This window comes from Brachyistius frenatus, unplaced genomic scaffold, assembly GCF_029030835.1.
Source record: "Brachyistius frenatus isolate BFR_SWC_R1_liver_20210118 unplaced genomic scaffold, ASM2903083v1 Contig_167, whole genome shotgun sequence".
NCBI classification, from domain to species: Eukaryota; Metazoa; Chordata; class Actinopteri; family Embiotocidae; genus Brachyistius; species Brachyistius frenatus.
Window position 1 is genome coordinate 842,137 of NW_027210766.1, and position 12,790 is coordinate 854,926.

Here is a 12,790-nt window from a genome sequence, read left to right on the forward strand (position 1 = left end):
ACCCTGGTTTAGTAAAATAATTTAAAACAATAAAACGTAAAGGATGTAATTATTTAAGGTACAACTATTGTTAAACAACATTAACACTGACTTTGCTTCAAATGGAGAGTTTCTGTCTGATGATGAATAATAAATCAGAATCACAATGGTATTGAAATTCTGAGTCCTTTGTCAGGCAAATGGTAAATTGATTTCAAATTACTTATGACAAGCTACAGTCTGAGAAATATCATTATAAGCTTTCAAAAGCCCATTTGAGAAAACCCCTGCTGCTCCCCCTGCTCCTCCCCCTCCCCCTCTGAATGCTCTTTGTCTGAATTAGTCTAAAAAGTGAAAAAGAGGAGTGCCAGGTCGCCCTAATGAGCTCCACTATGTTACTCTCTCCGCAGGACAATAGTCCATCAAGTCTACAAAAGAAAGTGGGAGATTTCAGCCTTTTTTCAGATTTGTCTTTTCTCTTTTTTCAGAATTTCCAACTTGTAAAAAACAACAACAAATAAACAAAAACAGAAACATCAAATTTTAGTTTTTAACATGTATTCTTGTAAACACAAAATGTCTTCATGGATAAATCATTTTATGCTCTAAATGAGCACAGAAGCTTTTGTAATTGAATTTTTCGTGATTTTACATCACAAGAATGGAAGTCCAGGTATCGGTGGTTATATCTACGTCCACTGTATGTGCAGCAGTGAGGCTGCGTCTGAGCTTTAGAAATCCTTTTAGGCTAAGTGCCCGTGTCTGGGATTGATGCAACAAATAAGCATCAGCTTTAGGAATAAGACCATCTCTGTCCACGAGGCTCCATCATTTTTCCATCTAAGAGCAATCTCATATCCCTCTTCCCTTGACTCGTGCTCTCAGGTCTCTCTCTGTCCTGTCAGTCCTGCCTGTTTCCTTCTTTATTTTGATCATGCCATCTCCTGGTGATGACTAAATTATGATTAGATTTAAGGATGTGCAGTGCTTTCATCTGTCTAGTGCGTTGTTTAATACTGCTCCCCCTAACCCCTCTCCAACCACCACCCTGACCCCCCAAACACACACAACACAATAGCCGTCTACCTCCACTCACTCGCTCGCTATTGAAGAGCAGAGTGGCTGCTTGGTCCCCATGGAAACGCTGCGCGTGGATGTGTGTGTTGAGTAAATGTTTCTCCCTCCCTGAGATTAAGCTGAACATGCACACACAAAACAACACAGGCTAATTTTTTTATATGCAAATAATCTGCTCTCCTTTAATGTGACCGGTGGGCTGCTGCATTATGAGGGTGGATGGGACTAATAACTGAAACACCGACAAAGTTGAGGGTTATGTTCATTATTCATCTGTTTTGATGGATATGATTGCCAATTTTTCTATTCTTAAATCTGATGAAAAATCCCAGTTTGTCACCTGAAATCTAAAGAGTTTATTCTGTGTGAGGTGATCGTGTAAAACAATCTCAGACTGTCAATCCTGATTAAACTTTCCAAAAGTAACAAGTGAATTACAGGAAGAAGGAAAAAAAAAAAAGTCAGTTTAAGTAGACGTGTGGCTCATCAAACATTAGGTAGCAAACAAAAACAAATAGAATCATTTCAAAATCAATGTGGCAAATATAAACATATAAACATAATGTATTATGTATTATAATGTATTATTATATAAAGTGTGCAGTTTGGGTTTTAACTGAAAACCACTCAAGCTGCATTTGACATCCATGTCTGTCAAAACTCATGGAAATATATACAGTGAAGATTTATTAAAAGGTATTGGGTGTATTTTTAGGGACATATCAATAAAAATCCATTTGTTTTGCTGTATGTCGGCTGTATCAGTGTGTAAATTGTCATCTGCTGAACCACTTCTTAAAACATTCTTGATGCAATATTCACTTGAGTGCAATAGTTTGATTTATTCCTCAATTTTTGAGTATCTATTATATTTTTGAATTTATAGGATGTGTCTTTTTTTTGTCTTCCAAATTGCACTGAATAGGACTAGCCATCCAAGTTTGGTTGAACTGATTCTAACGGGACACAAAGTTGTTGCCATGACAGCAGACAATGCTTCAAACATAGATGTTGCAGCAAAGCAGCTACAAACTCCAAAATCACATCTTGAACCTGAGAGTCAGCACAGTTTTCAAGGTGGATACTTAACCACCATCTTCTGTTCCTGAGTTATGATGTTGAATAATGACCAGAAAAAGTGTTTTTACAGAACATTATGATGTCATAGTGAAGATAAAGTTCTGGATAAAAGAAAAAAATGATGTCACATTTGTGTGAAATTTTGTCACATACGGTATAATTTCTTGAGTTATGGCCACAAACGTGTTTTTTGAGGTCACTTTAACCTGTTACAGTCAAGTTGACCTTTGACCTTTTGGATATAAAATGTCAAGACTTCATGTTAGATATTTGTGTAAAACTTGAATCATAAACAGATCAGTCCCTTCCCACCTTTTGTTTGACCTTAACTAGCTTTAAGATTGTTAAATTCATTTATATTCACTCCGCACTGACGTATTCAGCTTTTTCTAATTCTTTAATAAATCGATGTTATTATTACACGGACAGGAAATGAAACAATTTGGATGCACAGCTTATATTCACCAATTTTCTTATGCTTTATTACAATTGTTGTCAAACTGATGAATGTTTTTTGTTAATCTGCTTTTTGTTTTATTTGCTTTCATTGATGATGAAGATGTTTGTTTTTGTTGTTGTTTTTTTTTTTACTTCTTCTGGCTTTTGTTTTAAGACCTCCACTGATTATCATTAGACTCATGTAACACTGTCAGGATCAAAATGGACAGCTAAAAATGTATACGGTCAATTTTATCCCACGTGTTTTTCTGTCTTATCAAAACTGAGCAGCCACCTTGACCTGAATGCATCTCAACTCCCAGACTGTTACAAAAAGGGAGCATTAGTCAGAATATCCGTGTTTTTACAACATATGAACAAACCACTAACAGAATAAAACCCACAGAGAATCTTTTCACTGACAGGTTGTTGTTCCTGAGGTGAAGCCTAAAAAACTAAGCCGGCTACTTAAGGGGAATCATTTTTATCGTAACATAAGTCCGACTTGAGTTCCCTGCTACAAAGTTTTATTATAAAACAGCTCTTCTCAACGTGAGTTTGGTAATAGTATTATTAGGATGACATTAATGCTTAGCTGCTGTCCTGTTTAATGTTTGAGTGAGGAGGAAATCTTTTAGAAAATGATATGAAAACACAGACTGAAGTTTGATGTAAAAAAACAGCAGTTTCAGATTTATCTGGAATATACCAAGGTGTGTGTGTGTGTGTGTGTGTGTGTGTGTGTGTGTGTGTGTGTGTGTGTGTGTGTGTGTGTGTGTGTGTGTGTGTGTGTGTGTGTGTGTGTGTGTGTGTGTGTGTGTGTGTGTGTGTGTGTGTGTGTGTGTGCGTTCAGACCTGGCACCACATGTCTCATTCACACCTAATGATCGCAGCCTCTCACTGGCAGCCATCTCTCCTCCCAGACCAAATCCAATTATTGGGGACAATAGAAACCAGCTCGGGGCTCAGGACTCCATCAGCTCCTCTGTGCCGCTGCTCCCTGCTCCAAGACTCCTGCTGGACCCCTAATCATGTCAAGGGCCCACAAGGGCTGCAAAGTACACCCGTACGTACACACATAAACATAAACACACACACACACACACACACACACACACACACACACACACACACACACACACACACACACACACACACACACACACACACACACACACACACACACACACACACATAGATGAGAGTAGACAAACACTAATACGAACATAAATCAAATACAAATACAAGATATGAGCAAATATAAATAAGAAGACGTAACGTAAAAACAAGCACAGGTGGAACTGATGCAACAAGAAAACACAAACCAATCAAACGCAAGCATGAACATAAACAACTGATCAATTAAAACAGCATAAGCACATATACAAATACAAATATAGACAAATACAGTTAACATTGTAAACACAGAAAACACTGAATATCGCTAACTCCCAGCACAACTTTCAAAATTCAACATTTATCAAACGGTCATCTTCATGAGAAGATTTTCTGACTCTGTGCAACACCAATACATTTTACAACATTACATGTTTTATTGGCTCCATCTAGTGGCGTTCATGTAAAAAGACTAGGGTTTGTTCTCTTTAAGGATGAGAACTAATTCAATTCTTCCTTCAGCAATCTTTTAAAATCACGGTGGACATCAGTTGCACAAAAGATTCTTCCAGTCAGTGAGCCTCAGAGTTTTTTCTTCGACCTCAGAAACAGCCAAAGAGAAAAAAGTCTCACATCAAGGTCCATTTAGTAATTATTTACATTAATTGATGGTCAGCATTAAGATATGAATTAAATTGAGATACATATATTATGTCCCAGAACTGATATCAAATTGGATTTGGGCCACTGCAGCATAATGTGAAATGTAACATGTCACTGACTCTTAGTCAGTCAACAGTTCTGCCAGAGGATTATTATTGTGGTAACTACTGTCATCATGTTTAGAACCATGTGACTTCCTCAGAAGTTGGATAAAAGGAGAAATCAAACCCAGATGCGTTTCACATTTTACGTGTGTAATAGTCTGTGCTGCAGATCTGACCGTCTGTACCAAATAATCTGCATCCTTACGAGCAATGGAGGATATCTATGTAAATGTCGAAGATGTCAGTTCTCTCAAACTAAACTATTAGAGGAATCAGCCAGGTAAGACTGAGCTGACAGACAGGTGAATAGATGTATATGATCATGTGCTATCATCAGGCTGCATGTTGTAACAGTGTTTTCTCTGTTCAGGTCCAAGGAGCACTAAGAAGAGTTTCCATTTAGGCGTTATTGTCTCTCTGGGGCTGCTGAGTGTTTTCCTGCTGGCTGGACTCATCACTCTGGGTGTCCACTGTGAGTCTGGTTCTTATAATTTAACCCTCCAACAATCAGCAGCATGAAAAAGTGCAGAATGACAATTCTTCCTCCTTATTTAAAATTATCAACATTTTTTAAATTAAATCTGATGATATAAACATCATCTGAAAGCACAAAATCATCGCAATTCAAACAAGACGAGTTTGATATGTCAAGACCAGAGCAACAATAGTTCCTTATTCACACGATAAATGAAGTTTCTTGTTTTTTCTGTCATCTATATAAGAACATACTTGCCTAATCATTACATTCTACACACTATTTTCACTGTAAAAGTCCAACAAATAAAATGCTTGTTTTTTTGTTTGTTTTTGTTTTTTTTTAAATAAAAGGAGGTGAATGATAAGAATTTAACATGAATGTGTTAATGTTCGTGTGATTTTTATGAGCAGCTTTTCTGCAGTTTCTGTGACCAACTTCTTAAAACCTTTTTGTCTTTTAATCACTTCTGAAATCTCCACTGAAGAGTGCCATATCGGGGAAAAAAATGTGTTGTTTGATTCAGATGCAGGTTTATTATGTATTCTTAGAAAGAAACTAAACAGAGTTTGGATTTTTGGATCTTTGTACTGAGAACTTCTGCTCTGGTTTGGTATACTGATGCTATAAAACTACAGTTAGAACACAGTTACACTTCAGTTTTCACAGGCAAGCTAATTCTCAAACGTTTTCTGTCCTGTCAACCTTTAGAAGCCAAAAATCCTTCCTGCCTCCTTCCTCCTCTGCCACACTGCAACTCTTTTCATGTCTTATTAATCAGTAATACTGCTACTAATGTAATGATACAGACAATATAGCATCAGCAAACATCTGTTTATGTCCTTGACAAAAATCAAATAGTTTCACCAGATATTTTTCTCGTGGTCATCCATCCCTGCTGCAGTGGGCCCAGAACCCCAGTTTGAGAACTCCAATCATACACCTGACGTAATTAATAAACATCTTTCGTTAGACTTTCGACTAAAATAGAAAACAGTATTAGTTTAACATCTTTTGTGTTTCTGAAAACTGAATCTTGATTTATTTCAGACCGTCGTTTAGCTGCACGTCTCCTGGCTAGTGAGGACACGGTGTCCTCCATGACTGAAGAGAGAGACCTGTTGAACACCAGCCTCACTGAAATGACCAAACAGCTGGACAGGATTCGGACGCAGTCCACAGAGAGTGAGTTTTTTTCTGCACAGCTGCCTCTTATGAAGAAATAGAACCCAACACAGCTTCATGTAACACCAGAGAACATCTTCATATGACACTGCAGTCTGTAAAGTAGAATTATTGTCAGTTTGCAAATCAGTTGAATTTGACATGAACCGATTTATTGACCAGTTTTCCAATCGGTAATCTTATGAGCATATTTTTACATGTAAAAGCCCTAAAAGAGTTTCAATCAAACTGTTAAGTTTTAAGTTGTTGACAAAATGTTCATTTAGGATCATTTGCATGTGGCCACTGTGTCAGTGTGAGGTCGCATTATCATCAATAAGCAGCTGTTAAGACAAATTAAAGCACTCTGAAGACGAAACATGCTCCCCTGTTTCATTTGAAGCAGTTGAAGCCTCAGCTCGACACGTGAAAGACTTTCACTTCCTTCTAAAATGAATGACAATGTTTCACTTTTTATGTTTTAAAGCTTTTCCAGTCCTCCCACATGTAATTCATGTTTACTTGTTGCGTGTCTTTCAATGTTTTTTACGTGGAAATTTATCAATGAAGTCCTCCAACATTTTAATCTGAACGTATATTAGATTCATACTTGACTGACTGAGTGGAAATATGATCAATCAAACTTAAGTTATTGATAATTAAATACTTATAATTATGAACCACTAGTAAGAGAATGCATCTTTGTGTGTCACCATGTCACTATTAGTAAATGCTCTCTCATGCTCTTTCCAAATTGTTTCCCACTGATCAACTGCCGACTCTTTTCTCACGCTATCACTTGGTCACACGTGGCCATATTTTGGGCAATGGTTTCAAAGTTGCAAAACATTAATTTCAACAAAGACCAAAGTGCGTCAGAGCAGTCACGAGGTGATGAGTAGTAGAAAGTCTCTTTCAAAGTGTCTAAGAGGGTCGGTCACTGAAAAAGTTGACATCTAAACAACTAACTTCATAAAAGCATGGACTTAATCATCTGTAATGTCTCTCGTTTGATGTTTTTCTTCCAGAGAAAACGTGTCCTGAAGGATGGACCATATTCCGTTTTTCCTGTTATCGCTTCTCTGAATTGTCTGGTTCCTGGGACACCGGCAGAGAAGACTGCAGAGACAGAGCAGCAGCTAACTCATGTTTGTCTGGAAGACTCGTTGTTGATATGAACAAACTGAAATCTATCTGATGAGTACGATTTGAACCAGTCTAATGCAGTTCCTTTTATCCTCGTAATGTTTTCCAATCTCTGTAATAAAATCGTGTGATCGATGAATATTGTGTCCCAGATCTGATTTTAAATTGGATTTGGGCCACTTGAGCATGATGTGAAATGCAACGTGTAACTCACTCTTAGTTGTAGGTCAACAGTTTCAGCGGGTGATTATTATTCTGCTAATTATAGTGATCATGTTTAGAACCATGTGACTTCCTCAGAAGTTGGACAAAAGGAGAAATCAAACCCAGATGCGTTTCACATTTTATGTCTGTGCTGCAGATCTGACTGTCTGGACTGAATAATCTGCATCCTTATGAACGATGGAGGGTATCTATGATAATGTCGAAGATGTCAGTTCTGTCAAACTAAACTATTCGAGGAATCAGCCAGGACTGAGCTGACAGACAGGTGAATAGATGTATATGATCATGTGTTATCATCAGGCTGCATGTTGTAACAGTGTTTTCTCTGTTCAGGTCCAAGGAGCACTAAGAAGAGTTTCCATTTAGGCGTTATTGTCTCTCTGGGGCTGCTGAGTGTTTTCCTGCTGGCTGGACTCATCACTCTGGGTGTCCACTGTGAGTCTGGTTCTTATAATTTAACCCTCCAACAATCAGCAGCATGAAAAAGTGCAGAATGACAATTCTTCCTCCTTATTTAAAATTATCAACATTTTTTAAATTAAATCTGATGATATAAACATCATCTGAAAGCACAAAATCATCGCAATTCAAACAAGACGAGTTTGATATGTCAAGACCAGAGCAACAATAGTTCCTTATTCACACGATAAATGAAGTTTCTTGTTTTTTCTGTCATCTATATAAGAACATACTTGCCTAATCACTACATTCTACACACTAATTTCACTGTAAAAGTCCAACAAATAAAATGCTTCTGGGGTTTTATTAAAAAAAAAAAAAGGAGTTAAATGATAAGAATTTAACACGAATGTGTTCGTGTGATTTTTATGAGCAGCTTTTCTGCAGTTTTTGTGACCAACTTCTTAAAACCTTTTTGTCTTTTAATCACTTCTGAAATCTCCACTGAAGAGTGCCATATCGGAAAAAAAAAATGTATTGTTTGATTCAGATGCAGGTTTATTATATATTCTTAGAAAGAAACTAAACAGAGTTTGGATTTTTGGATCTTTATACTGAGAACTTCTGCTCTGGTTTGGTACACTGATGCTATAAAACTACAGTTAGAACACAGTTACACTTCAGCTTTCAGACAAACTAATTCTCAAAAGTTTTCTGTCCTGTCGACCTTTAGAAGCCAAAAATCCTTCCTGCCTCCTTCCTCCTCTGCCACACTGCAACTCTTTTCATGTCTTATTAATCAGTAATACTGCTACTAATGTAATGATACCGACAATATAGCATCAGCAAACATCTGTTTATGTCCTTGACAAAAATCAAATAGTTTCACCAGATATTTTTCTCGTGGTCATCCATCCCTGCTGCAGTGGGTCTATGACCCCGCAGTGGGGCCGGAACCCCAGTTTGAGAACTCCAATCATACACCTGACGTAACTAATAAACATCTTTCGTTTGACTTTCGACTAAAATAGAAAACAGTATTAGTTTAACATCTTTTGTGTTTCTGACAACTGAATCTTGATTTATTTCAGAACGTCGTTCAGCTGCAGGTCTCCCGGCCAGTGAGGACAGGTTGTCCTCCATGACTGAAGAGAGAGACCTGTTGAACACCAGCCTCACTGAAATGACCAAACAGCTGGACAGGATTCAGACGCAGCCCACGGAGAGTGAGTTTTTTCTGCACAGCTGCCTCTTATGAAGAAATAGAACCCAACACAGCTTCATGTAACACCAGAGAACATCTTCATATGACACTGCAGTCTGTAAAGTAGAATTATTGTCAGTTTGCAAATCAGTTGAATTTGACATGAATATATTTATTGACCAATTTTCCAACCGGGAATCTTATGAGCATAGTTTTACATGTAAAAGCCCTAAAAGAGTTTCAATCAAACTGTTAAGTTTTAAATTGGTGACAAACTGTTCATTTAGGATAATTTGCATGTGGCCACTGTGTCTGTGTGAGGTCGCGTTATCAGCAATAAGCAGCTGTTAAGACATTACTTCCTGTGTGAAGAGAATGTGAACTTCTGTATTTCAACTGTTCCTGGAAAATTAAAGCACTCTGAAGGCAAAACATGCTCCCCTGTTTCATTTGAAGCAGCTGAAGCCTCAGCTCGACATGTGAAAGACTTTCACTTCCTTCTAAAATGAATGACAATGTTTCACTTTTTATGTTTCAAAGCTTTTCCAGTCCTCCCACATGTAATTCACGTTTACTTGTTGTGTCTTTCAATGTTTTTTACGTGGAAATTTATCAATGAAGTCCTCCAACATTTTAATCAGAACGTATATTAGATTCATACTTGACTGACTGACTGAGTGGAAATATGATCACTCAAACTTAAGTTATTGATAATTAAATACTTATAATTATGAACCACTAGTAAGATTATGCATCTTTGTGTGTCACCATGTCACTATTAGTAAATGCTCTCTCATGCTCTTTCCAAATTGTTTCCCACTGATTAACTGCCGACTCTTTTCTCACGCTATCACTTGGTCACACGTGGCCATATTTTGGGCAATGGTTTCAAAGTTGCAAAACATTCATTTCAACAAAGACCAAAGTGTGTCAGCGCAGTCACGAGGTGATGAGTAGTAGAAAATCTCTTTCAAGGTGTCTAAGAGGGTCGCTCACTGAAAAAGTTGACATCTAAACAACTATCTTCATAAAAGCATGGACTTAATCATCTGTAATGTGTCTCGTTGGATGTTTTCTTTCCAGGGAAAACGTGTCCTGAAGGATGGACCATGTTCCGTTTTTCCTGTTATCGCCTCTCTGAATTGTCTGGTTCCTGGGACACCGGCAGAGAAGACTGCAGAGACAGAGCAGCACATCTGGTGGTGATAGAAAGTCTTGGAGAACAGCTAGTGTCTTTGTGTGTGTGTGTGTGTGTGTGTGTGTGTGTGTGTGTGTGTGTGTGTGTGTGTGTGTGTGTGTGGACTCGAAATACTTAATATACCTATTTTACTTTGCCAAGTTGTCAAAAACAAAACAAAGAACAATAACTAAATATCACATCTAAATATAATATGTGTGTTTTTATCAGGTTATAATTATGGTAAAATGAGATTTTTTTTAATTTATTTTCAGTACGTATGTTAAGATGAAACTGGTAAACTGATTCTAAATTGTGGCTTAAACGTGAAATATTTAGTTTTTCTGCCTGTTGAACAGGCGTTTCTCTCTAAGTTCACTAAGCTGCCAGTTTGGATCGGTTTGAATGACAAAGAAACGGAGGGCAACTGGAAATGGATTGATGGAACTCCACTGACTTTTACGTAAGGCAGAAATGTGCTCTTTATTTAGATTCAAATATCACTGCAAATAAATAAAGTTTTTAATGTAAGGGTTGAAACACAGAAGTTAATTTTCTCTTCACGTGGGACGTGATGTCTTAACATCTGATTATGGCTGATAACGCGACCTCACACAGACACAGTGGCCACATGCAAATGATCCTAAATGAACATTTTGTCAGCAATTTAAAACTTAACAATTTGGTTGAAACTCTTTTGGGGCTTTTACATATGAAAATATGCTCATAAATTTCCAGGTTGCAAAATGTGTCAATAAATACATTTATATCAGTAGAGGAAATAAAAACTGAAGGCTCTGTCTCCCATTCTACTTTTGGAAACTCTGGGAACCAAAAGCAAGCTGAGAGAGAACATCTGTCAGGATGATATGGTTCTATAAAATCTTTGAGATAAAATGGAGCCGGGTCATGAAGAGCTTTGTAAGTTAGCAGGGGGATTTTAAATTATATTCTTGATTTAACAGGAAGCCACTGAAGAGAAGCTAAAACAGGAGAAATGTGATCTCTGTTGTTAAATCCCGTCAGTACTCTTGCTGCAGCATTTTGGATCAACTGTGAGGTTTTTAATGAGTAATTAGGACATCCTAACAACAAGGAATTCAAATAATCCAGTCTGGAAGTAACAAATGCATGAATGAGCTTTTTTGCATCATGCTGAGGAAGGATTTTCCTGATTTTATTAATATTACATAGATGAAAGAAGGCAGTCCTGGAGAATTGCTTTATATGGTGGCTAAAGGACAAATCCTCATCAAAGATGACTCCAAGGTTCCTCACAGTGGTGCTGGAGGCCAAGACGACGTCATCCACGGTAACTGGGTGATCAGAGAAAGAGTTTCTAAGGTGTTTAGGACCAAGTACAATAACTTCCATTTTGTCTGAATTTAGAAGCAGGAAATTGTTGGTCATCCAAGGCTTTATGTTTTTCAGACATTCTTCAAGTTTTACTAACTGTTTGTTTCATCTGGTTTTATAGAAAAGTATAGCTGCGTGTCATCTGCATAACAATGGATGTTAATGCATGCTTCTTGACGACATCTCTTAATGGAAGCATGTACAGAGTGAAAAGTATTGGGCCGAAAACTGAAACTTGTGGAACTCCATAGCTAACTCATGTTTGTCTGGAAGACTCGTTGTTGATATGAACAAACTGAAATCTATCTGATGAGTACGATTTGAACCAGTCTAATGCTGTTCCTTTTATCCTCGTAACGTTTTCCAATCTCTGTAATAAAATCGTGTGATCGATGAATATTGTGTCCCAGATCTGATGTCAAATTGGATTTGGGCCACTTGAGCATGATGTGAAATGCAACGTGTGATCCACTCTTGGTTTGTGGTCAGAAGTTGCACCAGAGGATTGTTATTGTGGTAACTACTGTCATCATGTTTAGACCCATGTGACTTCCTCAGAAGTTGGACAAAAGGAGAAATCAAACCCAGATGCGTTTCACATTTTACGTGTGTTATAGTCTGTGCTGCAGATCTGACCGTCTGTACTGAATAATCTGCATCCTTACAAACGATGGAGGATATCTATGTAAATGTCGAAGATGTCAGTTCTGTCAAACTAAACTATTCGAGGAATCAGCCAGGTAAGACTGAGCTGACAGACAGGTGAATAGATGTATATGATCATGTGTTATCATCAGGCTGCATGTTGTAACAGTATTTTCTCAGTTCAGGTCCAAGGAGCACTAAGAAGAGTTTCCATTTAGGCGTTATTGTCTCTCTGGGGCTGCTGAGTGTTTTCCTGCTGGCTGGACTCATCACTCTGGGTGTCCACTGTGAGTCTGGTTCTTATAATTTAACCCTCCAACAATCAGCAGCATGAAAAAGTTCAGAATGATGATTCTTCCTCCTTATTTTAAATTATCAGCGCTTCCTTAATCAAGTATGATATAAACATCTTCTGGAAGTCATCGCAATTCAAATAGGACTATTTATATCAAGACCACAGCAACAATAGTTCCTTATTCACGGAAAAAAAGTGAGTTTCTTATTTTTTCTGTCATCTATAGAGGAACATACTTGCCTAATCA

The 12,790-nt window shown here is 37.6% G+C and overlaps 1 protein-coding gene across 2 annotated transcripts; it reads left to right on the top strand.

The window, feature by feature from the left end:
• The first annotated feature begins 4,516 nt into the window (after nt 1-4,516).
• Nucleotides 4,517-11,741, top strand: LOC138631840 (C-type lectin domain family 17, member A-like). Of its 2 annotated transcripts, XM_069717027.1 has the most exons (6): nt 4,517-4,737; nt 4,828-4,929; nt 5,983-6,117; nt 8,958-9,092; nt 10,154-10,311; nt 11,442-11,741. In XM_069717027.1, the coding sequence occupies exons 3-6, from the start codon at nt 6,033-6,035 to the stop codon at nt 11,628-11,630; spliced, it is 567 nt and encodes a 188-aa protein (XP_069573128.1). In that variant the 5' UTR covers nt 4,517-4,737; nt 4,828-4,929; nt 5,983-6,032; the 3' UTR covers nt 11,631-11,741. The 2 variants fall into 2 exon arrangements, 1 of the variants encoding a protein (XP_069573128.1); XR_011311756.1 differs by lacking the exons at nt 4,517-4,737; nt 4,828-4,929; nt 8,958-9,092; nt 10,154-10,311; nt 11,442-11,741 and adding an exon at nt 7,125-7,227 and having other exon boundaries at nt 5,989-6,117.
• Nucleotides 11,742-12,790: the final 1,049 nt, after the last annotated feature.

Coding starts and splice junctions, on each gene's coding strand:
- LOC138631840 (XM_069717027.1), top strand. CDS start 6,033: ATGACTGAAGAGAGAGACCTGTTGAACACCAGCCTCACTGAAATGACC. Junction 9,093..10,153: donor TCAGACGCAGCCCACGGAGA/GTGAGTTTTTTC, acceptor TTTTCTTTCCAG/GGAAAACGTGTCCTGAAGGA. Junction 10,312..11,441: donor AACAGCTAGTGTCTTTGTGT/GTGTGTGTGTGT, acceptor AATATTACATAG/ATGAAAGAAGGCAGTCCTGG.